Source organism: Podarcis raffonei, chromosome 6 (genome assembly GCF_027172205.1).
Source record: "Podarcis raffonei isolate rPodRaf1 chromosome 6, rPodRaf1.pri, whole genome shotgun sequence".
NCBI classification, from domain to species: Eukaryota; Metazoa; Chordata; class Lepidosauria; order Squamata; family Lacertidae; genus Podarcis; species Podarcis raffonei.
Window position 1 is genome coordinate 78335807 of NC_070607.1, and position 25904 is coordinate 78361710.

Below are 25904 nucleotides of genomic sequence, written 5' to 3' on the forward strand. Positions count from 1 at the left end.
GTTTGTTTGTTTTTACTTATCTGGAAAAGCTAAATCTGTACAGTATTAAATGGAGAAAAATCTGGGCTGAGATTTTGATGCCATCACACGGAGGATACATGGCTGAGAAATCTAGATCATGATGGAGAGATCGTGGAGGTAGCGGGGGTTAAATCATGGGTGCTGCAAAGCTTTCTAAAACAGTAGCTAAGGGAACATCACAAATTGAATTGGGACATTGTTATATGAGTCTATATTATTTGCCTGATGACAGATTCTGCATGGAAAGGTATCTGCGAAGAATTGTGGGAAATGAACAGATCCTTTGACAATTCTGACTTTGCACATGACATGCTTACTGTTTCCTCTGGGGCACAATTTACATGATTTTTATAAATTTCAGACTGACGCTCCTGTGGTGGCTTTGTGCATTAATTAAGTCCTTTTATAACAATGATTTGAACCTGAATTTTATCATTGCAAGATACTACAATAACAACAACTGGAAGAAAGCGGACCTGAAAATCAGTCTCATGCCTCTCTGTTTCTGCGCTGCCTCCATGGTAATCATTTATCAGTTTGTCAACCCAGTGACTCTAGGGAGGAGACAATAGATTAAAACATTTATAATAAGTAGTTGAAAACAAGTAAGGTTATTAAAATCCAGTTGTGACAAATAAAGGTAACATGGAATCATAGAATTGTAGAGTTGGAAGGGACCACAAGGGTCATCTAGTCCAACCCCCTGCAATGCAGGAATATTTCACCCAGCGTGGGGCTCAAACCCACAACCCTGAGCTTAAGAATCTCATGCTCTACCAACTGAGCCATCCCTCAATTTTATATTTGTTTAAAGAACTGTAAGTTGCCCAATGTTGTGACTTCTAGACCCTTTGTCCTTTTGTTCCTCCTACACATGTATTGAAATGATTTTCACCTATTCTCTACCTTCCCTTGAAACTGAATCTGAGCTTTCCTGTCAAGAACCTCTGAGCATAGTGGCATTGGTCCATTTCCTTAATAAGATTCACAAATCAAGCAGGTGTGCTAGGTATAGGGCTGCCAAGCAACTCGTAACTACTAGGGTGATCAATTCGTCTTTATGCTTTTGTAGGGTTGACAGCTGACCAACTCTTCTGCCTGTAAGAAGGACTGCACCTGCAAGAATAAGAAAATTCAGCTTTTTTTGCAGCTTAAAGATAAACACAATTACTGGCTAATGCCTACTCTTAGAAGGAGAGCGAAAGAGGCTGGCTGAAACCCTTATGATTTTTTTGATTTTGAAAGGTGGACTTTGATTATTTGAGGCCCATGGTTATGATGTACAAAGGAGAATAGGGCTCTTGTGCTTTTAAAAGCTGTGCAAAAGTAGGACTTGTGGGAGAGGGGGTCTGCAATGCAGAGATGAAAAAAGCTGCATCACTCCAAAAAGTCCCTGTTCTACACAACTGTTAAAGCTACAAGGATCCTGCTCCCTTGCCTTTCCCCCATTTCACTCTAGGGCAGGCTTCACCAACTTGGTGCCTTCTATAAGGTTACCAGATTGTTTTCAATGAATGGGGACACTTTTCAATTTCCTACTAAATAGATGGATTTTGTCAGGGGACTGATTTGTAAATCTGGACACTGTCCCCGGGAAACAGGGACGTCTAGTGACCTTAGCCTTCTAGCTGTTTTGTGCTGGCTGATGTGCTGGCTGACACTGACGGGAATTAAGAATCAAGCGGTCAAATCAGAGTTGAGGCAATGGAACATCATCCCCCCCCCCAAAAAAAAGCAGTCTTACAATAACGAGAGGTTTTGAAGAGGATCAAAAGGAGCAATGTGACACAAAATGACACAAGAATGTAAGTCATGAGCTCTTTCTGTTTCTGCAGGACCTCCTGTCCTTCTGCTTTGAAAGCAAGAGTCCCTAGGCCAGCCTCTCCCAACCTAGTGCCCCCTAGATGTTTCTGGACTAAAAGGTAAAGGTAAAGGGACCCCTAACCATTAGGTCCAGTCGTGGCCGACTCTGGGGTTGTGGCGCTCATCTCGCTTTATTGGCCAAGGGAGCTGGTGTACAGCTTCCAGGTCATGTGACCAGCATGACTAAGCCGCTTCTGGCGAACCAGAGCAGTGCACGGAAACACCATAGAATCATAGAATCATAGAGTTGGAAGAGACCACAAGGGCCATCGAGTCCAACCCCCTGCCAAGCAGGAAACACCATCAGAGCACTCTTGACATATGGTTGTCAAGCCTCTGCTTAAAGACCTCCAAAGAAGGAGACTCCACCACACTCCTTGGCAGCAAATTCCGCTGTCAAACAGCTCTTACTGTCAGGAAGTTCTTCCTAATGTTTAGGTGGAATCTTCTTTCTTGTAGTTTGGATCCATTGCTCCGTGTCCGCTTCTCTGGAGCAGCAGAAAACAACCTTTCTCCCTCCTCTATGTGACATCCTTTTATATATTTGAACATGGCTATCATATCACCCCTTAACCTCCTCTTCTCCAGACTAAACATGCCCAACACCGTTTACCTTCCCGCCGGAGCGGTACCTATTTATCTACTTGCACTTTGACGTGCTTTCAAACTGCTAGGTTGGCAGGAGCAGGGACCAAGAAACGGGAGCTCACCCCATTGTGGGGATTCGAACCACTGACCTTATGATCAGCAAGTCCTATGCTCTGTGGTTTAAACCACAGCGCCACTCGTGTCCCTTTCCTGGACTACATCAACCCTGATCATAGGCCATGGCAGCTGGAGCTGATAGTAGTTGTAGTTCAAAACATCCGGAAGGCACCAGGTTGAGGGATGCTGGTCTGCAAATACACCTAGAGTTGTATCATTTAACCCAGATGTGAAGAAACTTTGAGCCTCCACACATTGCTGAACTAAAACTCCTAGCATCCCCGACCAAAGACCATGCATAATTTGCATTTCCTGATTTCTTTTGCAAATTCCTTCAAATTATTTTAAGATTCTTTGGTGTCATTTTCACAGACTCAAACTATCACTTTCTGCCCTTCAGCAGTTAAAGCTACTGGAAAGTGCACAGAACCTACGGTCAAACCCCTAAGTGCCAATCACCATTAGCATAATGATTAACATCACTGAAGCAGTTGCTATGGTTACCAAACCCTTCCAGTCCCATTTCTGAATCCCTTTGAAAAACCACTCCCTTCAATCTTACTGGCCACCCTCAATGTATGAAGTCATTTTAGACCATTCAGAAGATGGCTGTCCCTCTCTAAATATACTCAGGATGCAAAAAACAATATTAAATGGTTCTTTTGAAATTGAAACTAGAGGAGTTGAATGGGAAGCTAATCTTCATTTTGCAAAACATCTGGATAGCTTCTAACACTTTCAAATATATTTTGGATAATATGATTTTGAGAGAGAACAAAAGGAGCTCGTGATACCCACATTTCAGATCAAAAGAGAGAGGTTTCAATCATATTTCCAAATATGCTCAATGAAAATATAATTATTTTTACCATCAACTTCAGGTGTTTAAAAACCGTAAGAGAAGCTCCCCCCGCCCCAGACTCTAAACATCAGAAAATGGGAAGAAATGTGCATTTGTTTGAACAAGGAAAACAACAGCCAAACAAGCTTCTTGGAGATAGGAGAGCTAATATTTCAAATACATAATTGGATGTTTGTACATCATTATCAGACGAATACTTTGATTCCAAACACACTTGAAAAACAGGCCTGGAAACTACAGAGGAGGTAGAATTATTCTGTCAACCTTCTGTGTATATGTATCTCTATATCTATTTCATCTCCCATTTGTTTATTCACCTTTCTGTGGATTTGTGTGTGCTTCCTCAGTAATCACTATAGATAGCAAACAGCATACAAAAACCGTTACAAGGGAAATCCAATTCTCGTTTATCCCTTAAGATAGATAGTGTCCTATGGGGCAGGAGAAAAACAACTTGTTTTGACACAAGCCAAAAGAAAGAGCCATAAGGATTTTTTCAGAACAGTTCGTTGCACTGTGAAATGTTATCAGACATTACATCTGTGACAGGGTTGAGAAGTCTGTGGTACCCCACCCCAGATTTTTTGCTGTTTTCCAACATCCATCAGCCCCAGCCAACATGGCCACTGGTTGGAGGATGATGGGAGTTGGGAGTCTAGCAAAATTTGGAGAGTGCAGGTCCCTGGCCCATTTTACAGTATACAATTTAGCAACGTCAGTTTAAAACAGTTGATACAGGATATATATAGAAAGGTTGCACAATGTTGCAAAGGGAGTTCGAGCAAGGCCTAATACATAATTGCTCTTTATAAACAGCTACATATTTTCAGATTACAAATAAATTGTTATTGTTATTGACATTGTTATTATAGAGCATAAGGTAAAGGTAAAGGTACCCCTGCCCATACGGGCCAGTCGTGTCCAACTCTAGGGTTGTGCGCCCATCTCACTTAAGAGGCCGGGGGCCAGCACTGTCCGGAGACACTTCCTTTTTTTTTTTTTAAATAGATATTTATTGAGATTTTACAAAACAAAACAGAAAATTCATCATTTCAAAACGTATCATTTCCATACATAAAGTTCATATAAAAAAGTGATACAACAGAAAAACAAAAATATATAGCAAAAAAAGAAGAAAGATAAAAAGAAAAGAAAAAGAAAATATAAAAAACCCTTTTTCTTAGGTTTATAAGATTCCATACCCTTCTGTCTTGACCTCCTCACGTCCCCCTTTTTTGTGTTCCTCTTTATTCCAATCCAATTCAGCAAATTCAAAACCTTATTTAAGCCATACTTAATTTTATATTCTTCTAATTATTATGTCCCAATTTTCCATTATTTATGATCCATACCTCATCTTATATGCTATGACATAATTCACTCAGTCAGGCAAAGAGATACATTCCTTCCTCCACCTTGCGACTTTGTAGCCTGCGCCATTTTAGTCCTCTACCGAGGTGAACTCCTAAATTAAATCGTCTAACATCCGACGTTCTCTTAGTGTATTTTTAAATTTTGTAGCATTAAATGAGTCTACTCACACTAAGGGTTCCGTTCTTATAGTTTTGGAGGTCCGTCGCATTCTTCAGTGGGAGTCAGAGGCATCGTAATACAGGGTCTTTACTTTCCCTTTTGTGCTGCGGTTTCGCTGCCTGTTGCTTATCATTATCATTAGCCCAATGCAAGGCTGGTAGGCTGGTTAAGATCAATAATTATCCCAATCTTTAAAAATGGCGACCCAAAAGAACCAAGGAATTATAGACCGATAAGCCTATTATCAGTGATAGGGAAAATCTACGCTAAGCACCTTTTATCTAAACTCCTTACCTGGATGAAAAATCTAAATTTACCAGGGAAAGAACAAATAGGTTTCTCCAAAGGTTGCTCTACATTAGACCATTGCCTTATACTTATGCATTTGGTTGAAAAATACAGATCTCAAAGGCAATCTAAGATATATGCTGCTTTTGTAGATTTTCGTGGTGCATTTGACTCAATTGACCGCCCAAAGCTGTGGAGGAAACTCGCAGAATTAAAAATCGATCAGCGCTTATTGATCCTAATAAAAAATTTATACTCTTCCAATATCTGTCAAGTCAAACTTAACACCAAAGGTCACCTTTCATCAGACATCCCAAACTCGAAAGGGGTAAAACAAGGGTGTATTCTTGCCCCCTTCCTATTTAATTTATTTTTATCAGATTTGCCAGATCACCTTCAAAAAATAGAATCACATGCCCCTAAACTTAATCAGAAACCAGTTTCTCTATTATTATACGCAGACGATGCTGTTCTACTATCATTAACGAGCTTGGGTCTGAAACGCCTTATATCTTCTCTGATCCTTTACTGCGAATGTAACAAGCTCTCTATAAATTACGAGAAGACAAAAATTTTGGTCTTCTCGAATGGTTGGAAATTAGAGAAATGGAAAATAAGAGGGCAGGAAATTCAACAAGTGAAAATCTATAGGTATCTGGGAATCTTATTCCAGAGCAATTTAGGGTGGGCAAATCATTGCACAAATGCCATAAAACAGGCAAAGTGCACCTCATCAGCTGTTGCCCGTTTTTATTATCAGAAAGGCAATCAATTTATTCCTGCGGCCAATCAGATATTCCAAACAAAAGTGCAATCCCAGATACTCTATGGAATCCCGCTATGGGTCCAAGCATATAATAGTGATTTAAAAAAGATTCACTCCAGCTTTCTGAGACGTATTCTTGGACTCCCAGCTGTGATCAAATATGAAACAATGTGTGCAGAAATAGGCATACACACAATGGAATATTGGGCCTGGTCCACCTCAATAAAGTACTGGTTACGCTGCCATTTTCGCTGCCCTCCATCAAGTCTGCTCGCTGATTTGCTCAAAGACTCCTACAAATCAAGATGGTATCAGTACCTCGAAAAAAAGATTGAATCTTTAGGCATCGAGCTGGAGCCCCTGTACAATTCTAATGAGCAATACATTTTCCATAATATCCTAACTAGACTAAAGGATGTCGAGAGGCAAAATATTATGGCAGCTGTAAACAAAATTTGTTCGCCCATATTCTATGATTTAAATATCTTAGATAGCAGAGCCAATTACGTCACCAAATTAATAATTCCAGCCCAACGTAGGGCTTTTATGCTGGCCCGTTTGAATGTTTTTCCCTCAGCATTTGTCAGGGGAAGATATCAAAACATCCCTAGAAATAAGAGATTCTGCAGATGTTCTATGAATGTCCCGGACACGGTAGAGCACATTCTCTTTCAGTGCCCATTGTACAGTACGCTCCGTCAACGCGTGCTGTCCCCTCTTCTGGGTGGTCTGGAGCCCCAACAAGGTGAATGTGTGGGATTCTGCCTATCCGACGTTGACCAAAGGGTAACGGCGGGGGTAGCCGAGTTTTTGGTAGCAGTCCTTCAAGGAGCAGGTTAACAAGGAAAACCACTGATTTTATAAAAATATATATGTATGTAGCCAACTGCTGCCTTTCTGTTTATATCTCAAGGCTTTTATATGTTTCTTTCTCTTTTATCGTTTTATTTGTATAATGCCTAATAAAGGTTTGAATAAGTAAGCTATGACATAATAGTGTTCTGTTCATAACCCCCTGTCCTTTTAAACATTCTTCTTTTAATTCACATTTAACCAAGTCACACCAACCCTGTTACCTTCACCTCCCACATCATATTAACACTCAGAAATTTTGCAATATTTTTGTAAATAGTCCTTAAACTTTTTCCAGTCCTGTTCAATCAGATCTTCTCCCTGGTCACGGATTCTGCCAGTCATTTCAGCCATCTCCATGTAGTCGATTACTTGCGTCTGCCAGTCCTCCACGGTGGGTAGATCTTGTGTCTTCCAAAACTGTCCGGAGACACTTCCGGGTCACGTGGCCAGCGTGACGAAGCTGCTCTGGTGAGCCTGCACCAGCGCAGCACACGGAAATGGCGTTTACCTTCCCGCTATAAAACGGTACCTATTTATCTACTTGCACTTAAGGGTGCTTTCGAACTGCTAGGTGGGCAGGAGCTGGGACCGAAAGACGGGAGCTCACCCCGCCGCGGGGATTCGAACCGCCGACCATGCGATCAGCAAGTCCTAGGCACTGAGGTTTTACCCACAGCGCCACCCGCGTCCCTTATAGAGCATAAGTAACCACATAATCCCCCCATATGTAGATACAGAATGTGAAGGAGGACAAACCTTTTGAGGAGAGAGAGAGAGAGAACTCTCCTGAAACAAGTTGAGGTTTGCCCTAGTTCACAGATGAGGAACTTTGGGCCCTCTAGGTTTTGTTGGACTCCAACTCCCATCAGCCCCTGCCAGCATGGCCAATGGTCAGAGATGATAGGAGTTGGTGGACAGCAATTTCTGGAGGAGTTCCTCATCCCTACCTGAGTTCTCCCTCTGTTAGTAAGCCTGCATCTTGACTGGACAATCTTTTTTATATTTATATTTATATATTTAAAGCATTTCTCCCTGCTCTTCAGCGGAAAAGGCACCCAGAATAGCAAACATAAGACACCCTCTGTCCACAGGCCTACACATAAAGGTCCAACACAAACAAAAATGTGGAATGTGGATAAAAATAAGCAAGCCCAATTAGCAGTTCTTAAAGTTGCATGACAAGCTGGAATGGAAGCAGTTCAGAGAGAAAGAAGAACCCAAAGGATCCATTTCTGAATAGATTTTCCAAACTATAGGAGAGTCTATCGCTCTTAACCACTACACCACACTGGCTCGAAGAAGAAGAAGAAGAAGAAGAAGAAGAAGAAGAAGAAGAAGAAGGAGAAGAAGAAATAATGAACAAAAATAACAATTAGCAACAAATCCTCCAAACTCTCCCTCTGCATTACAAGGATGGAAAGAAGCTGAAGCATGAAATAGTGTGTGCTCTGACCTAACTTCCTCTTCTTCTCCTCTACAATGCACCAAAACTGGTGGGTGGGTGGGGGTGGGTGTAGAGAGAGAAAATAAAAAGTGGGAGAGGAGGAGGAGTAACTGAGGAGTGTGCCACTGAAACAGTCTGGAAAGAGAGAGTTGGCAGAGGGATGGTTAAGCGTTTCAAAGTGCTAAGAGATAGGTTAGAAGAATAGTAAATGGTAAATATATCTCTGTGCTCAGATACTGAAGATTAACTCCTTAACTTTCTCCCAAAGCTGAGCAATTGATAAATGAAACATTAAGCTCCTGATCCTTGAAATTGCTTCTCAAAGGAGAATAAGCAGGGTGTGGGGAGAAACATGCATGTTTCAGGTCAGGGGTTCGTTCCCCTGCCCCTTACAAAACACTTCATTTTTCTTTGAGGATCCGAGGTCTCCTGCAATTGAAGCCCCTTTCTGGCTCCCAGTGCTTGCTGATCTCAGTTTAGGACTTCTTTTGTGCCTGCAACCCTGACTTGACCTGCTTTGTTGTCTGTCCGTCTACCTGATCTACAGCCAAAGTTTTTTGTTTTTTAAAAATATATTGTATTGTTGTGCGTTTGAGAGATTCCATTGTTAAAGGAGCTAGCCAAGTTTCTTGGTGAGTTAACGGGCCCTAAATAGGGGTCATTAGTATAAGACAGGGGTCAGCAAACCTTTTCAGCAGGGGGCCGGTCCACTGTCGCTCAGACCTTGTGGGGGGCCAGACTATATTGAGGGGGGGAATGAACGAATTCCTATGCCCCACAAATAACCCAGAGATGCATTTTAAATAAAAGGACACATTTTAAAAACACACTGATTCCCGGACCTTCCATGGGCCGGATTTAGAAGGCGATTGGGCTGGATCCAGCCCCCAGGCCTTAGTTTGCCTACCCATGGTATAAGAAATGAAGATGCTTTGTGCCAGAGGGCAAATGGGTGCCTCCAATTCACCTGGCTGGTAGGAAGAAATACAATAGCCAGAGTGGGGTGCATGTAAGCTGGGTTAGAAGCAGGCAAAAGCCAGAGAGTGGGAGAGCCATGCCTGATTTCTGCTGGAATCCAAGGATGTGGCTTTGGGAAAAGGAAGACTTTCTGGGGAGTAAATCCTGTGAACCCCTCCATCTTTTGCACAGATTGTATATATGTGTCAATAAACAATATATCCTAAAAGCACCACAGTCTCTGCTGCCCCTCATTCAAAGGAAACAGGGATGTGCCTGGAATTCCTGGAATCTTGCGCTACTCAGGGATTGGGGTGGCATGCAACAGTATTGTGGATGCCAGATAATTTGGGTTTCCACCACTGAACCTCATGTCTTGGGTTAGCCCCATTTTGTACACATAAAACTGCAGGGCTAAACATGAAACTGTAGGGCTAAAGTACATCTTACACAGGAGAGCTTCAGATTTACCATATTTTTCGCTCCCGACCATGACGCACCTAGTTTTAGAGGAGGAGAACAATTAAAAAAATGTTCTCTCCCTCTCTGCTCAGCGCCTCTCCAGCAAAGCGGGAGGAGAAATGGAAGGGGCTCCATTTCTCCTCCCACTTCGCTGAAGGGGCGCTGCGCAGCTCTCCCTATTAATTTTTTAAGAATATTACTCAAATGAAAATTTTGGCAGGAACTCCAGGGTTCCCAGCCCTACCCAGAGATGCCTAGGATTGAACCTGTGGCCTTTTGCATTCAAGACAGATGCAGTACCTCTAAGCTACCGTCATTCACACAATTCTGGTGGCCAGGTGAAAAAGAGGGGGCAGGGCTCCTACGTCTTTAACAGAAGACGTAGAAGAGGGAATTTCAGCTGTTTCAGTCATGCTGGCTAATACACCCTTTGCCACACAACTATTTAAGGATGCATGAGTGCTGACCTCTCCCCCCCCCCCATCATCCTGTGTGCCACTCATAGCTAAGAGGAACCTAGGAAGTTGCCTTAAACAGGGTCACACCATTGGTCTATCTAAGGTAAAAGAACCCTGGACGGTTAAGTAAGTCCAGTCAAAGGCTACTATGGGGTTGTGGTGCTCATCTCGCTTTCAGGCTGAGGGAGCTGGCGTTTGTCCACAGCTTTCTGGGTCATGTGGCCAGCATGACTAAACCATAGCTGCCAACGTTTTTTAAGGGAAATTCCCTTATTCCAAATAGGATTCCTCACAAGAAAAGGGAAACGTTGACAGCTATGGACTAAACCGCTTCTGGCACAACGGAACACCGTGACGGAAACCAGAGCACATGGAAACACTGTTTACCTTCCCACTGCAGTGGTACCTATTTATCTACTTGCACTGGCGTGCTTTCAAACAGCTAGGTTGGCAGGAGCTGGGACAGAGCAATGGGAGCTCACCCCATTGCAGGGATTTGAACCACCAACCTTCCGATTGCCAAGCCCAAGAGCCTCCGTGGTTTAGACCACAGTGCCACCCGCATCTACAATGACTGGCAATAGCTCTCCACAATTTCAGACAGGGAGTCTTTCCCAACCTTACTTAGAAATGCCAATAATTTACCCCGGGACCTTCTGCATGCAAAGCAGATGCTCTACCATGGAGCTATGGGCCTTCCATTTTTCAATGTTGTTGTGCCAGATTTTTGAGCTTTTATTTGCTGCTGTCCGTTGAGCCACAGCAGACTGCAGTTCAGATTTTTAAAAGAGAGGCAAGGGAGATGCAATAATAGGACCATTTGCACAAGAAGTAGTTTGTTGTTTTAAGAGGGCTGCCTCAAATTGTGGAGGGCAGGGGGGGCAATAAAATGGGGACAACCCCATTTTCCAACCCCCATTTCCCCCTGAAGTTTGAAGAGGGCGGGTGAAATGGAAATATGGAAAAAGCTCCTGGGTTTTGTTTCCATTTTTTCAGGTCCCTTGCCAGGCCTTCACATCTCAAGGGCTAGCTCAATACATTTTGGTGCCCTAGTTGGACAATACAAAGTACAGTGGTACCTCGGGTTACATACGCTTCAGGTTACATACGCTTCAGGTTACAGACTCCGCTAACCCAGAAATAGTACCTTGGGTTAAGAACTTTGCTTCAGGATGAGAACAGAAATCATGCTCCGGTGGCGCGGCAGCAGCAGGAGGCCCCATTAGCTAAAGTGGTGTTTCAGGTTAAGAACAGTTTCAGGTTAAGTACGGACCTCCAGAACGAATTAAGTACTTAACCTGAGGTACCACTGCACACCCCAGCCATAAAAAGTGAAACAAGAACTTTAAGATGCACTGACTGAAACATGTCCATTTGCTGCTATTGATGGCGTTCCAAATCTGCCGCCAACGGTATTGCTGTTTTGCTTTGCCTTACGGCCAGGTTGGCAAAAGAACAGTGCAAAACCACAATGCTTGTTTGCTTCTCTTCAATACATTTAATCCACTTGTTGCAATAGTGTCACATCACTTGAGTCAATTTAATGGACAGTGACTTGCAACACTGGCTTACTTGTATGCTGATGTGCTGGGTTTTATTTTCTCTGTTACCGAACAGGTTTTGCATTTTGCCCTAAGGGGGAAATGATCTTCTTCTCCATGCTCAGAAATCTTCTTTACTAACCAAAACTGAGGGCTGTTTCACAAGGTGTGTTCCCCCCCACACCTGACCAGTCCCAACTTAATGCTTGGGCAAATAAACATATCTGCGAACAGCTGTGTAGATACAGGCACGATTTCCATGATCTGCAGGGGAGGGCTGTCTGGTTCAGTGGGAAGAGCACATGGTTTTGGCATGTGGAAGGTCTCGGGTTCAATCCAGAAATCCTGGATAACTGCTTCTGACCAGTGTAGAGAGTAGACAGCACCAATCATGACAGACCAGTTGTTGTGAGCTGGCAATAAATCACACCATTCAAATTGTAGCTAACTCTTTATTAGCAAGAACACAATCTGCACCTTGGTGGAATGTCAGGCCTAATGAGCACAACAATTCTTCTTCAGTAGGTCTTTCCCCATGGATCAGTTGCAGAGACTGAAAAGTCCCCAACTCACCGCAGCTGTCTTAAGTCTCCTCCTTTCCAGGGCTTTTTCCAAGCAACCTGAGACTCTGCCTGCATGAAGTCAACCTCTGCTCTGCGCTTTGCATGCCTCTTCTGGTTATGGGAGTGCCAGGGGGAGAGAAGCTTGTTGCAGTAGGAGGGGGAGACATCAATGACTCTTCACCAGCCAGACTCATCTCTGCCCCACAGATCCCCCCCCACTAAGCCCTGTTACCTCTTCAGATTCCGACACCTCCTCTCACTTTTCTCCCTTGTCTCACCGCCACTTCCTTGGCCCTGACCTTTCTTCCCTAGCTGGTTCCCCAGCTGGTTCCCCCAGTGCTGTAACGCAACATCATAAGCCCCAGTGGCATTTCCCACTCCTGGAAGGATCGGCTTTCTCTGAAAACCCGACACGCGTTTGCCCCATTCACACGTGTATGCAAAACTCCTTAGGCGTGAAAGAGCCCTGAGAGTGGGAGAGGACGAAGCTGGCAAAAGGAGAAGCCGAGCTTCGCAGTTTCCCTTTGCAGGCGGACCCTGGAGCAACAGGGCAGAGAGGGCTCTTCCTTCCCCGACGAGCTGCTCGCCAGCCTCGCCACTTGCAGGACAACCCCCCGTTTGCTCGAGAGGTTCCCCCTCCCGACTGCAGTGGGCAGGGCTGGAGCAACGTGGCGCTGTTCGGCCCCGTCCACTAGGGAGAAGAAGAAGGAAAAAAACTTCGGAGTCCCGGAGACCCCGTAGGGGAACTTCAGCTTCTTCAGCCCCGATGGTCCGATCCTGCATCTTCCCCTCTTCCCAGAGCTGCGCTATTTCTGCGGGCGGCATTTCCGTCGCTGCCCCGGCGTCCGAGCCGCGAGCTCCCGATCCGGCGACTCCTCGCAAGCGCGACGGAGCCGCCTCGCCGGCGGAGGAGCCTCTGGCGCCGGAACGCGGAATGCGCCTCCTTCCCAGGCTGCGACCGACGGCAGCCGAGCGCTAAACTGCTGCGCGTCTCCGGGCTTGGCTCCGGGATTTCTTTTTCGCTTGCTTGGTCAGGCCGGGAAGCAAACTTTCGAGCTGAACTCTCTCTCCCATCGCCATGGGTAAGTGCAAGATCCTCCCTGCTAGGGGACAGAGTGGAGGGCAAAGGAGGCTGTTTTGTTTTTTCCTGGCTTGCTTCGTGGATGAAGGAGTGGAAAAGCACAGCAAACTTTTCCCACTCGACTGCTTAATTTAATATAGATATATAACAGGCCTAGCAGTTAGCTGTCTCCCTTAAGCATCTTCTTATTTTCCGTCCTATCTTCTCCCGACTCCACCCCCGTGGTGGATTAATACTGTCTATACAATGTGTATGTGGGTTTACAAGAACGCTTTAAAGAAAGATGCGCTTAGCAGAGGATTAGAAAATAATAACGGTGCTCCTCCTTCGACTTTCAGGTTTAGGGGTGAAAGGGGCTAAAAAGTAGCCAAGCATTCCGCAGCTCAAAGAAAAAGCAGACATAAGTTTTCCTCGTTAGGCTGTAGTCCTTTGCTCTGAAAGTCGTGGGTTTTCAGAGTAGAGCTGTTCAACCTATGTATATTTATTTGGGAGTGTGCCCTGTTAAATTCAGAAGAACTTACTTCTGAGTAAGCATGCAAGTCCTGAACATTTTTACTTGAAAAGATGTCCTGCTGAAGGTCATGGGCCTTACTTCCAAGTAAATATAAACAAGCAGGAGAAAGCTAATTTAATGGTACATTCTTTGCAGAATTAAACAACTCTCTGATACTTGCCCAAGCGAAGTGAGGCCTCTGTTGTGCTTAGCATTCAGGCTGCATGTTTCTTTAGCAATGGAGTCCCTAAGAAGGTTGGATAGCGCCTTGCCTGCCTCCTTCTGGCAAATCCTGCAGCCAAGTTGGTGTCAAACTGTATTGCTCTGCTTTCCTTTGGACCACATCAGCAAGTGGGGGGGGGGTCTTGTCATCTGGGGACTTACTCTGGGGAGGCCACTTTGGTGCTGCTAACACAGCGGTTTGACTCCTGGAGGTGCACTCCATTGCCTCTTGAGACAGACGGATGCCAACAACTCCTTGGAACATTGAAACCAGAATGAATTTTGCTGCATGCACTGCTGGCGCCATTCTTTATTTCAAGTTGGTACATCAGTTTGAATCCCCTCTCCATGACTACTTTTTATAGCGGGAGGAAAATTCAAAATGGCATGCAATATCCTTCTGGAAGACCAGAAAGGTGGAGAGAGATAGGTGTGCATGTTCAGGACAGCATTCTGCATTTCAAGTGGGGAAAAACCAAAACAAAACCCAGCTGCATCCACACCTGTTTTCAGGGGGAGTGGGGAGAGGAAATATTCAAAGCACATTACATACTTGATTCCCAACTTACAGGGCAATCCTAAACATGTTTATTCAGAAGTAAGGCTCACAAAATTCAGTGGGACTTAGGGAGCTGTTGGTGGCCAGGTCTGGGGAGGCAGATCGCTGCACCTACCTGGACCCCCAATGCTGTTACAGGGTCAATGAAACCCAAGATAGCTCTTCCAAGACTTTTTGCTGTCTGCCAGCAATAAGGATCCTGCCTTATGCAGCACATCCACCCACTCACACATTCTGTAAGCAGGAGGAGGAGCTGTTTGCTAGCAGTGATGTGGAAAACTAACACAGGTCAGTAGAGCTGTTGGACGGGTGTACTTCTGCCCAATCCACACACACCCCATGTCCAGCACAAAGGGAGTTTGGTTTGTTCTGCCATACTTTAGGAATAGGATTGTGCATAGGGTTACATCCTTTCAGAAGGATTGCAATATTTGGGTTGGTTTTAGGAGATTAGAGCTAAATCAAGAAATTGTGGAGATTTTATTCTGAACATTTTAATCTATTCTGCTGTGTGTGCATGCAGAGAGAGAGAGGGTTGTACTTGCCACTCGCTCCAAGTTTTATGGGTAGGTTGGCTGTAAATCTCAGTACAGTGGTGCCTCTGGTTAAGAACTTAATTCGTTCCGGACGTCCGTTCTTAACCTGAAACTGTTCTTAACCTGAGGTACCACTTTAGCTAATGGGGCCTCCCGCTGCTCCTGCACCGCTGCAGCACAATTTCTGTTCTCATCTTGAGGTAAAGTTCTTAACCCAAGGTACTACTTCCGGGTTAGCGGAGTCTGTAACCTGAATCGTTTGTAACCTGAATTGTTTGTAACCCAAGGTACCACTGTAGTCCTTAGAACAGTGATGGCCAAACTCGGCCCTCCAGCTGTTTTTGGACTACAACTCCTATCAGCCCTAGCTAACAGGACCAGTGGTCAGGGATGATGGGAATTGTAGTCCCAAAACAGCTGGAGGGCCGAGTTTGGCCATCACTACATTAGAACAGAGTCCCATGGGAAAGACCCTGATGTTGGGAAAGATGGAGGGCACAAGGAGAAGGGGACGACAGAGGACGAGATGGTTGGACAGTGTTCTCAAAGCTACCAGCATGAGTTTGACCAAACTGCAGGAGGCAGTGGAAGGCAGGAGTGCCTGGCGTGCTCTGGTCCATGGGGTCACGAAGAGTCGGACACAACTAAACGACTAAACAACAACAACACCTTAGAACAACTCTGAAATGTCAAAATAGATAGAAACTTCTGAAACAAGCATGTGCCCGTTTATAGTCCAGAGAAAGCAAGGCCAGCAGAGGCAGCTTTAGGGAAGCACAGCTGGTTTGCCCACTGCCATGGAACCAGCTGGGGAACCACCAAGGAAAGAATTCTCAGAGCCAGGGGATTGGTGGTGCGACAACAGTGTGTGGTCAAAGGGAGAAGACTGGGAAGAGGAGGTGGGGGGGTCAGAAGCTGAAGAAGTAACAAGGCTCAGTGAGCAGGAAAAGTCTGTGACAAAGGGAAGTCCAGAAGCAGAAGCAAGAGAGGAGGGAAACCAAGAGGCAGGGAGGAGTCAGGTTGGTGAAGAAGCACAAGTATCTCAGCCTTTTGCTGCAACAAGCTTCTCCCCCTCCCCCCAATCTCCCAGAACCAGAAGAGACATGAAGTGGGAGGAGCAAAGGCAGACACAGTCTCAGATTGCTTGGGAACGACCTGGGAGAGGAGGAGACATGGGAAAGTGGGGACCCTCAGTCTCCACAACTGCCTCATAGGGGCAAGACCTACTGAAGAGTTGCTGCGTTCATTTGGCCTGACACTCCTGAGCCGATCCTGTTTTTCTAAGAAAGAATTAATTTCACCTGCTCCATGTGATTTGCTGCTGGCTCGCTCCTGGCACCAGCACTGGGCGCTGAGTCAAGCGGATGTTGTAGGGGGCGCTGCAACAATGATGAACAACAGAAGGCGAGAGGCAGGGGGTGCTGGATTTTGGCATCACACGGGGCACCACTGAAATTTTAAAGGCCAAAGTCTGCCACTGTTTGTGGGCCTCCCCATAGCCATCTGCCTGGCCCCTGGATAGGACTTTGGTTTGATCCTCACATTTTTATGGACTCCTGCCACAGACTTCATGGGGATCACCACTATAGCTTTGCCAATCTCTCTTTCTCCCACTTTCCTCGTAATACAGTGACTGATTTGTGAGTAACAGGCTGCATGTTAATCAAAGCTCACCAAACATTAGCAGCCAGGAAAGCAATGGGAATTAGAGGCGGATCTAATTGAATCAGTCACGGCATTCGCAGCAGCACCGTATGTGCCTAATACAGTTTGCAGGTAGGAACTAATGAACCGTCCCAGTTTTCTGCAAAGCTCTTTTACTCTCCCTGAATAAATATTGCTTCTAATTGGCTACCTATAGACAAGAAATGTTTGCGGCAGCATAGGCAGCTGTACAGATGGCAGAATTTTTGCAGCGTTATGTCAGGAGGGGAATAACAAATAGAGGTAAGGTACTAAAAATAGCTTCATAAATGCAAATCTACTTATTTAACAACAACATAATAACATGAGATAACAGACTGTGCCAAATGTATTCAAGACTGTAAATATTGTTCCACCATGAGAAATGTTTTCAATATTATTTCCAAAATATTTGCACTCTTGTGGACAGCATATTGAAGACAAAGGGTATTATTGTTCTTAAAGAGATAAAAAAACAACAACTTCACAGCCTAAAGCCATTGAAAGGGTAACACAGAATGAAACACAAGCTCTACGGACTGTAAAGTTACTCCAACAAGCTCTGAAACAATAAAACCATCCACAAACACTCTGAAACCAATAAAGCAATTTCATCAGATGAATGACAGAGTTACATGTCAGGGAAAGCCTTCCTAAACAAATATGTCTTCAATAGACACCTAAACACCATCACGCTGGGCACCTGTCTGATTTCACCTGATGATTAACTCCAGAGGGTGGGAACTGCAACACTAAAAGCCCAGTTTCTAGTGCACCTGCTTTGTGGCATATGATATTCTCAGCAATGCCTCTTCTGAGGAGTGCAGTTACTGGACAGAATAAGGCAGTCCCTTAGATATCCTGGGCTAGTCCTAAATTGTTTTGGTCTTTAAATACTAAATGCACTAAAACCTTGAACTGCCCCAGTAACATATTGGCAGCCTGTGCAGCTCTTTTAGCAGAGATATTCTATGGTGTCCACAGGGTATTCCAGGCAGCAATCTAGCTGCAGCATTCCACAACAGCTGCAGCTTGCAGTTTAAGCCCAAGAGAAGCCCAACGTGGAGTGTGTTGCAGTAATCCAGGTTTGAGATTACCAATGCCAAGATCACAGTGGCCAAGCTGTCTTGGCCCAGGAATGACTATAGCTGTCTTTCCAACTGAAGCTGATAAAAGGCAGTCCTAGCCACTAAGACTACCTGTATCTCAAGTGACAAAGATGGATCTAGGACATGGGTAGGCAAACTAAGGCCCGGGGGCAGATCCAGCCCAATCGCCTTCTAAATCTGGCCTGCAGACAGTCCGGGAATCAGTGTGTTTTTACATGAGTAGAATGTGTCCTTTTATTTAAAATGCATCTCTGGGTTATTTGTGGGGCATAGGAATTCGTTCCATTTTTTTCTTTCTTCAAAATATAGTCCGCCCCCCCCCAAGGTCTAAGGGACAGTGGACTGGCCCCCTGCTGAAAAAGTTTGCTGACCCCTGATCTAGGAGCACCCCTGCTTCCTTCAGAACACCCAGACCCATTCTGTCAGAGAGTAAGCCTGCAATCTAGTGTACCAGAGCCCTTCTGGGTTCCATGGGACAAACTTATCAGCAAATAGGTATACAATGTAACTTTTAAGTGTTGTGCAAAAAAAGAGGAAAGCTTTGTTTCGCAGATTGTACCTGACATTGTAGCTTCTTTCAAAGAGTGGTATCTGATGGTGTGCATCTGCTGAAGAATGGAATCCTACCATGGAATAGGAGAGGGAGGCAATATCTGGTGATTCACCCTTCATTCTGCATTCTCCTGAATGCCCCCATCTGCTCCAGAGGGTTAAAGGACACCAGCAGACTGACACTGTTGGATCCTGCTCAATAGTAGTGGCTCGACAAACAAAAGAGCTGGCACCAGGTACTGCGTACCTGCTGTCTCAAAAGTGCACAGCGGTCCACATACCGCTGCCAATTACTTGGTTGGAGCAATGTGCCAAAAGTGCTTCGGCCATTGTAGTGTCATCAGTGATGGTGCAGTAATAATCTCTTTTAACGGTGCGGGTAACGGTTGGCAGTGTAGTCCACCTTGACATAAGCTGCTGCTGCTATATATAGTGTGGTATATGGGTGCATTCTGCATGCTGTCATAAGACCGTGCTGCCAGCAGCTCTCTGGGAGTCTTTGCCAGCTCCACCTGGGACCCTCTGCATGCCAGTGGCGTGTGGCTAGTGGACTAGTGGGACTAGGCTAGTCCTTAAATCTTCCTGATAAATTAAGAGTATTAAAGTTATAAGGTTTTGAATAAACATACACAAATTTATTGATTGTTAACATAATAGACAGATGATTTAAGGATCTTGACAATTTGATAATATGCAGAGAATAATATGTGTTGAAAAATCAGAGAGAGGAACTGAGGGAAGTCTCGGGGGGGGGAGGGTTCCTTTTTGGGGAGGGGGAGGGGAAAATGGGGAGGAATGAAAAGAAGATGATATGTTTTGATCATTTGTTATGTTGAAATTCTCAATAAAAACTTTTAAAAAAGAGTATTAAAGTAATAAGACCTGGTACCTCCTTCCCAAATTTTGGGAAGCTTCTGCCTGGCTTAGGGAGGGAGGTGTGATGCTCCAACCAAGAACTCTCCTGCCACCTTCCCCAAGCCTGCCTGGCTTTCGGAAAGAGGCAGGAGGGCTCCTGTTATGTACTGAGTTGAATAGGATTCAAAAGGCAGCAGTCTGATTGGTCCTAGAACAATAGGATTCAGAATGCAGCAGTCTGATTGGTCCTAGAACAATAGGGTCCAGAATGCAGCAGTCTGATTGGTCCACAGGAGCCACCCAATCCAGCTCCAGGTGGAAGTGAATCCGCAACCAGATTGGCCTACAGGTGAATCCCGGAATTAGCCAATCACATGGGGCGCTTTGTGTAAATAATGTATATAAAGCAGACATCCTGAGGGAACTTCCATTCCTCCTCACCACTATGAGCTGAATAAAGAGCATGAAATCCACTCTCAACTCTGAGTATATTTCAGCTCCATTATCATTTCAGATGCCTGGCACCTCTTTCCCAAAGACCAGGAAGCTTTTGCCCCACTTAGGGAGGGAGGCACGATGCTCATGCTCGCAATGTCAGCCCCCCATCCCCATTGCCCTCGCAAGCAATGCTCCCTGACTGTTCCCATACAAAAAATAAAAATCACCGCATGCTGCTGGCTTCAGCCCTTCCCCAAACAGAGGCCTGTGGTGGGCAGGACTCTTGTGTCTTTGTCACGGAAAAGGGTTTGAAATGTCCCTAATGAAACTAGTCATTAATGAGGCTCCTGTGCATTTGGGCAGGATTAGACATGGGATCATAGAATTGACATCGTGTGCTGGAACGAAGCGTGGCAATGAGATGAGTTGATGCAGGAGGGTAAGCATGGCAAAGTGCCCAGAGGTCTGTTTTCAGCTTCATGGAGAATATATTAGACAAAGCGCCAGTCATTTTGTTTACCTGAAAGAATTCCTAGCAGGTAGGAGGAAGTGACACAGATGTTTGCTGTTCTGTGTACTGAAAGCTGTAACAGTAACGCATACCCACAAAGACATATGTAGGACTCTCCTGGCTGGCAAGCAGTTGACAGCTGAAAGTGAGGCAGCAGAACTGAAACACCCTACAGGGGAATAGGACTGGCTGGTCTGGCCTTCATCACTGTCACCCAGAAGGTTTTGCATTTGCAAAAATAGTCTCGTGCTGTTCCCAGCATTTTTTTAAGTACAAGTTTGTGGCAGGGAAGAAGAGAGGGACTTGCATGGCTCTGAGAGTCATCTGGGTGAGACAGAAACATTTGTCACACAGAGATGGCTTCAAAATGTCTCTCTGTGGCAGCCATCTCCACATGTTAAACATTCATTGTGTGTCTCGCTGTGTGTTCTAGGGGTTTTCGCCCAGTTCATGCTGAACACCCACAGTTTGCTACATGGAGGCAGAATTCACAGACAGCAAGCCCAAAGTGGCTTCCACACGTCACTCATTTTATGAATTCAGGCTTTTAGGAAAGAGGCAAAGGCTGTTCACTGTATGGCGGGGGCTTTTCAGACAAGATGTTCCTAATATGTGACACCCGTAGTCTCATTATTTTAAAAGCTTGTTGGTGCTAATAATATTTAGGAATGCTAATGCTTAGCATTTCTGTAGTGCTTTAGATAATGACATTGCATTTATATAGCACTTTGTGTAAGTTAATCTCTGCAACTCCTACAATAACCCTGTGAGGAAGTCCATATTTCATATATAGGCTGAAAGGAGGGAGCTCAGCTTAGACCAGTCAGTGGCAGAGAAAATATTTGAATCTGGACTTCCTGATTTACAGCTAAATCTGCCTATGCTACCTCTGATGTGTACGGAATTTTTCCCTATTAAGAGATTCCTGCGTCCTGCACCCCCTTTAGCAAGGATGCTTCTGTCTGGATTAGTTAACCAAATTAGATTTGTGTAGAATTGGTAATACAATTACTGTGTGTTGAAGTTCAATATTCAGTTTCATTTTCTTAGCTGGTCCCAATCCAGCTAAAGTTTACTACGACTTGATTGGAAACAATGGGACTGGTGTGGATTGATGCCTGGGAATCCTGTGTTTACTTTATGAAAAACAATTGGACCAATATTCCATTTTTAATGTGGTGGCTTTATTGGTGCTGTGCTAATTTTAAAAGCAGAAAAAATATCCTTCCAGGGGTCAGCAAAGCATGTTACTAGTTACAGATTACAAGTTCAAATGGACTAACTGTGACTAAACATCACTCTGTTGACTTATTAAGGAAGATAGCATCTTGTTTGCTAAAAGAACAGGGCACACGCTCATAAAGCACTTGAGATACTAATTTTGTTTGTGCAGAGAGTGACTGAAATTATATATTGCTTGGCTTTAGTATATTGTTTGCTTAAGGAACAGATCCGCACATTTGTTTGCACATGCAGATCTTAAAAGTTCTGTTTTACACACACAGAGAGAGATTCCTATTTCCTGTAAAGGTGGATGAGAAACACCCTGAAACCTCATGAGTGCTCTTCTTTCTTTACAGGACATGCACTGCTGGTTCTCCTGTTATCCTCAACTGTCTCACTCCTTGGTGGGCTGATTTTTGGTTATGAACTTGGAATTATCTCAGGGGCCTTGCTGCAGCTACAAGTGGAGCTCCGTCTTAGCTGTTTCGAACGGGAAGTCCTTGTGAGTTCCTTGCTCATTGGGGCTCTCTTGGCTTCTCTGGTTGGCGGGATCTTCATTGACCACCAGGGAAGACGCAAAGCAATATTGGTCAGCAATGCCATTCTGTTGTGCGGCAGTCTCATCCTTACGCTCTCCGGGTCGCTTGTTTGGCTGGTGTGCGGACGCGTGACCGTAGGCTTCGCCATTTCTTTGTCCTCTATGGCGTGCTGCATATACGTCTCGGAAATGGTGGCCGCCCATCAACGAGGGGTGCTGGTTTCCCTCTACGAAGCTGGCATCACCGTGGGCATCTTACTTTCCTATGCGCTGAATTACATCTTTGCGGACACTGCCGAGGGCTGGCGATACATGTTTGGCTTGGCCATTGGCCCGGCAGTCGTTCAGTTCCTCAGCATCCTGTTCCTCCCAAAGAACTCTGTGAAGTTAAACGTTTGCTACAGCGAGACTAGCAAAAGCCTCATTCAGCAGCAAAAGAATGAAGACGTCATGCTGCCACCAGGCCCTAGGGAGAAGAGTTACTCTTTTGTGGACCTTTTCCGCTCAAAGGATAACATGAGAAGCCGAACTCTGGTTGGCCTAGGATTGGTGCTCTTTCAGCAGTTCACAGGGCAGCCCAACATCCTTGGCTATGCTTCCACCATCTTCCGCTCAGTGGGCTTTCAGAGTGATTCCTCTGCTGTCCTGGCTTCCGTCGGCCTGGGCGTGATGAAGGTCATTGCGACGGTTGTTGCAATGGCTTTTGCTGATAAGGCTGGCAGAAGAGTGCTGCTGATGGCTGGCTGCATAGTGATGGCCTTTTCGGTGACTGCTATTGGCCTGACCAGCTGCTCTGTGTCATTAGAGATGGCCAAAGACTGTGAAACACTCCCAGGTTCAAATGCCACTTCGTTCAGCTCAGCTCATCTCCCTGGAAAATCAGTGTCCTCCCATCCAGCTGTGTCTTACTCCCTGCTGGCATCAGGTGGCAGTGAAATGCAAATGGAATCGACTTCAGCCATCACAAGGCCTGTAGGCTTGACCAGGACACTAGCCACCGACAGAAAAGGAGAGAGGATGACAAACACTCCACACACCAGGCAGACCCATTTTCTCAATCAGTCCGATAAAGGGAAGGGACAAGATACCAGCTCATCTTTGGGCGATGCTCCTTCAAAGGAACACCTGCTTCTAAACTGGATCACACTGCTAAGTTTGATGGCTTTTGTGAGTGCATTCTCAATTGGATTCGGACCAAGTAAGTGAATTTCCTCTGCTTTCACATTCCTACCTAATTCAGCCCACCCATCTGCATGGACCTGACTGTGTGTGAATGTGTTTCTGCCTTGACCAAGCAGCTGTGGGCACCAAAACTGAATGAGTACGGTAAAAATAAAATATAAGGATTCCATAAATGTGTCTTGTTACTAAGCACCCCCTGAGCCTTTTACTTGCCTCCTGATATTTGCTCATAAGAGGGGTCACTCCTGTGAGTTAACAGAAAACTAGTAAAAAAATATATATTGCAAGCTAGAAGCATTTCCTCCTTCCTTCTGCTTTCTTTTCCCCTGCTACCCTGGTCACTCCATTGCCCATCTCCCGTAATCTTACTAGGTCTTCTTCCTCCACTGCTTTTTAAAACATTCGCCAGCTGGGAATGTTTGGCTGGGAATGAACACCTAAGCCAGGCTTCCTCAAACTCAGCCCTCCAGATGTTTTTGGCCTACAACTCCCATGATCCCTAGCTAGCAGGACCAGTGGTCAGGGATGATGGGAATTGTAGTCTCAAAACATCTGGAGGGCCGAGGTTGAGGAAGCCTGACCTAAGCTGACTCTAACCATTACTCCTCATCTTCATTTACCCGCATAGCTGAAGCTGAAAAATGCCAAACATGGCTAGAGCTAGTTCATGAGGCACTTCATGGAAGCTGATCAGGTGAAGCAGGTATAGAGCACTCTGCAGTTTGATTGGCTGATGGGCTGACGAAGTGGAGAGCTTTGTCTCTCCTTTGCCAACTCAGTCAGCTGTGGAGTAAGTGGCTTAAGTTCCTCTCTGGCTAGTATAGAAGTCGATTGGGCTGGCAAAGCAGAGTGCTCAGTCCCTTTTTCATGAATCCCAGTAGCTCCCTTGGAGGGAATTCCATGCTGCACTCACCTGTGTGGAATCCCTGGCTACCAGTGGCAACCAGGCAAATGGTTAAAGACAAGACTGTTGTAGGTGGAAACTAATCAAATGCCGCGCTGTGTGTAATTTCAGTGGTGTCCTCCCATTCTCACTCCCAGGATGAAGGGCAGTCAAGGAAGAGGGAAGAGGGAGTTTAAACAAAAATGTCACCCCTGGCAGCTTGCTGCAGTCTTGAGGGAGAAATACTAGGAGTGGCTCAGGGAGAATAGTAGAACTTACACCCAGCCCTCTCTATGGGTGGTCATTGGAGATGTCCATTGCTCCTTTTGAACATGTGATGCTCCCTTGGACAATTGTTCCATTTAGCCTGCATTGTCTACTCCAAGATCTTGGGCAGATGCCATTCCCTGCTTTACTTGGAGTAGACAAGATCTTGGGCAAACTGCAGCAGCTGGGGACTGAACTCTGAATCTTCTGCATCCAGAGTACAGGCTCTACATTTGATATATGGGGCCATTTGTTTCCTACAACGGTTGTGGTACCTAGGGCTTCTCCAGCTTGTTTCTGAAATATTTCCTTCCACCTACGATGTTCCAGGAAGTAGCAGTTCCGGCAGAATCTTATTTACATACCTGGTTAGGCAAACACCTGGAAATAATCTTTTCAAATACATATGCAAGAGTTTGGCAGGCATGTTAATTATAATGCACATGTTCGCATGTAAAGCTTTAGGCACTTTTCAGTGGTGGTAGGCTGCTGTAACTCGCAAGGCGACCTGAATGCATTTTGTGTGGTTGCTCCAAGCACATGCACAAACTGGTACCCATGTTGGTCATTCAGCAGCCCTAGAAAAGGTGGGTCTAAATGGACATGGTCTTCATTTATCACTGTTTATAAAAGAGCTATTTCAAGAAAGGTGGAAGTTGAGATTGGCTGTTTTTCATTATTTGGATCTAGAAATACTACATTGGGGCAACCCAGTCAGATGGGCAGGGTACAAATAATGGAATTACTACTACATGTGGCTTATGCAATCCATATGCTTTTTCGTAGCCTGCCCCAATATAAGACATGAGGGGCAAAACTAGATACAACCCAGAGACTGGATTGGAATTCATCTTTGTCCTCCAAGTCCACATTTGTTTAATTGACTGATTTGTTTATTTTCCCCACTGATCACGAACTTGCCTAATAGCAGACCAATCTGATTTAGACAAATGAAACTTCAGGAAATCTAGTAAGGTCAGAAAGTGGTTTGGAAGAATTATGACTTCCTTTTGTGTGGTGTATATACATACTTTTCTTTGTCTCATTAAAAAATTGATTTCTCAGTGCTTTCCCCCCTAGAAAAATAGGTGCCAGTACTCACCATGAAGTTGTTACAGGAAGTGCCACACTTTTTAACAACAACAAAAAAGAGGTGCCAGTACTGCATAACCTTGAGTACCCCTTGAAAAAAAGCACTGTCTATATGTCCCAAAAGCAACAGTCCCTCTTTCAAACTCTGTGGAACTACCATGTCTCTTGTTAATGCTTAGTATGTTGAGAATGAACCACAGTGAGCTTTGGCCTTATGTGATGTCCCTTCTCCTTAGGCACAGCTGTGAGGAAGACATCAGAAGCTTTCACTTAAGATTTCACTTAGCCAAGTTTAGTGTATCATCTGAACCTGACAAACCATGGTTAATGTGAACTGGTTTATATGAAACAAGCCAAACTC

General features: G+C 45.0%; 1 protein-coding gene and 1 long non-coding RNA gene across 5 annotated transcripts in view; one reads left to right on the forward strand and one right to left on the reverse strand.

Annotated features, from left to right (window-relative positions):
• LOC128416430 (uncharacterized) lies at window positions 1-19505 on the reverse strand. Its single transcript, XR_008331213.1, has 3 exons — window positions 19436-19505; window positions 3769-3882; window positions 1-575 (listed from the first exon to the last, which is right to left on the reverse strand). It is a non-coding gene; the product is annotated as an uncharacterized LOC128416430 (long non-coding RNA).
• The window catches only part of SLC2A10 (solute carrier family 2 member 10), a 16408-nt gene continuing 3797 nt past the window's right edge, over window positions 13294-25904 (forward strand). The window contains exons 1-3 of one of the 4 annotated variants that reach the window (XM_053394156.1): window positions 13312-13400; window positions 16840-16985; window positions 21938-23317. In XM_053394156.1, the coding sequence (XP_053250131.1) occupies window positions 16964-16985; window positions 21938-23317 (1402 nt within the window). In that variant the 5' untranslated portion in view covers window positions 13312-13400; window positions 16840-16963. Of the gene's footprint in view, window positions 13401-16839; window positions 16986-17051; window positions 17157-21937; window positions 23318-25904 lie in introns of those variants that run through there. The other 3 variants (XM_053394157.1, XM_053394158.1, XM_053394154.1) reach the window with 3 other exon arrangements.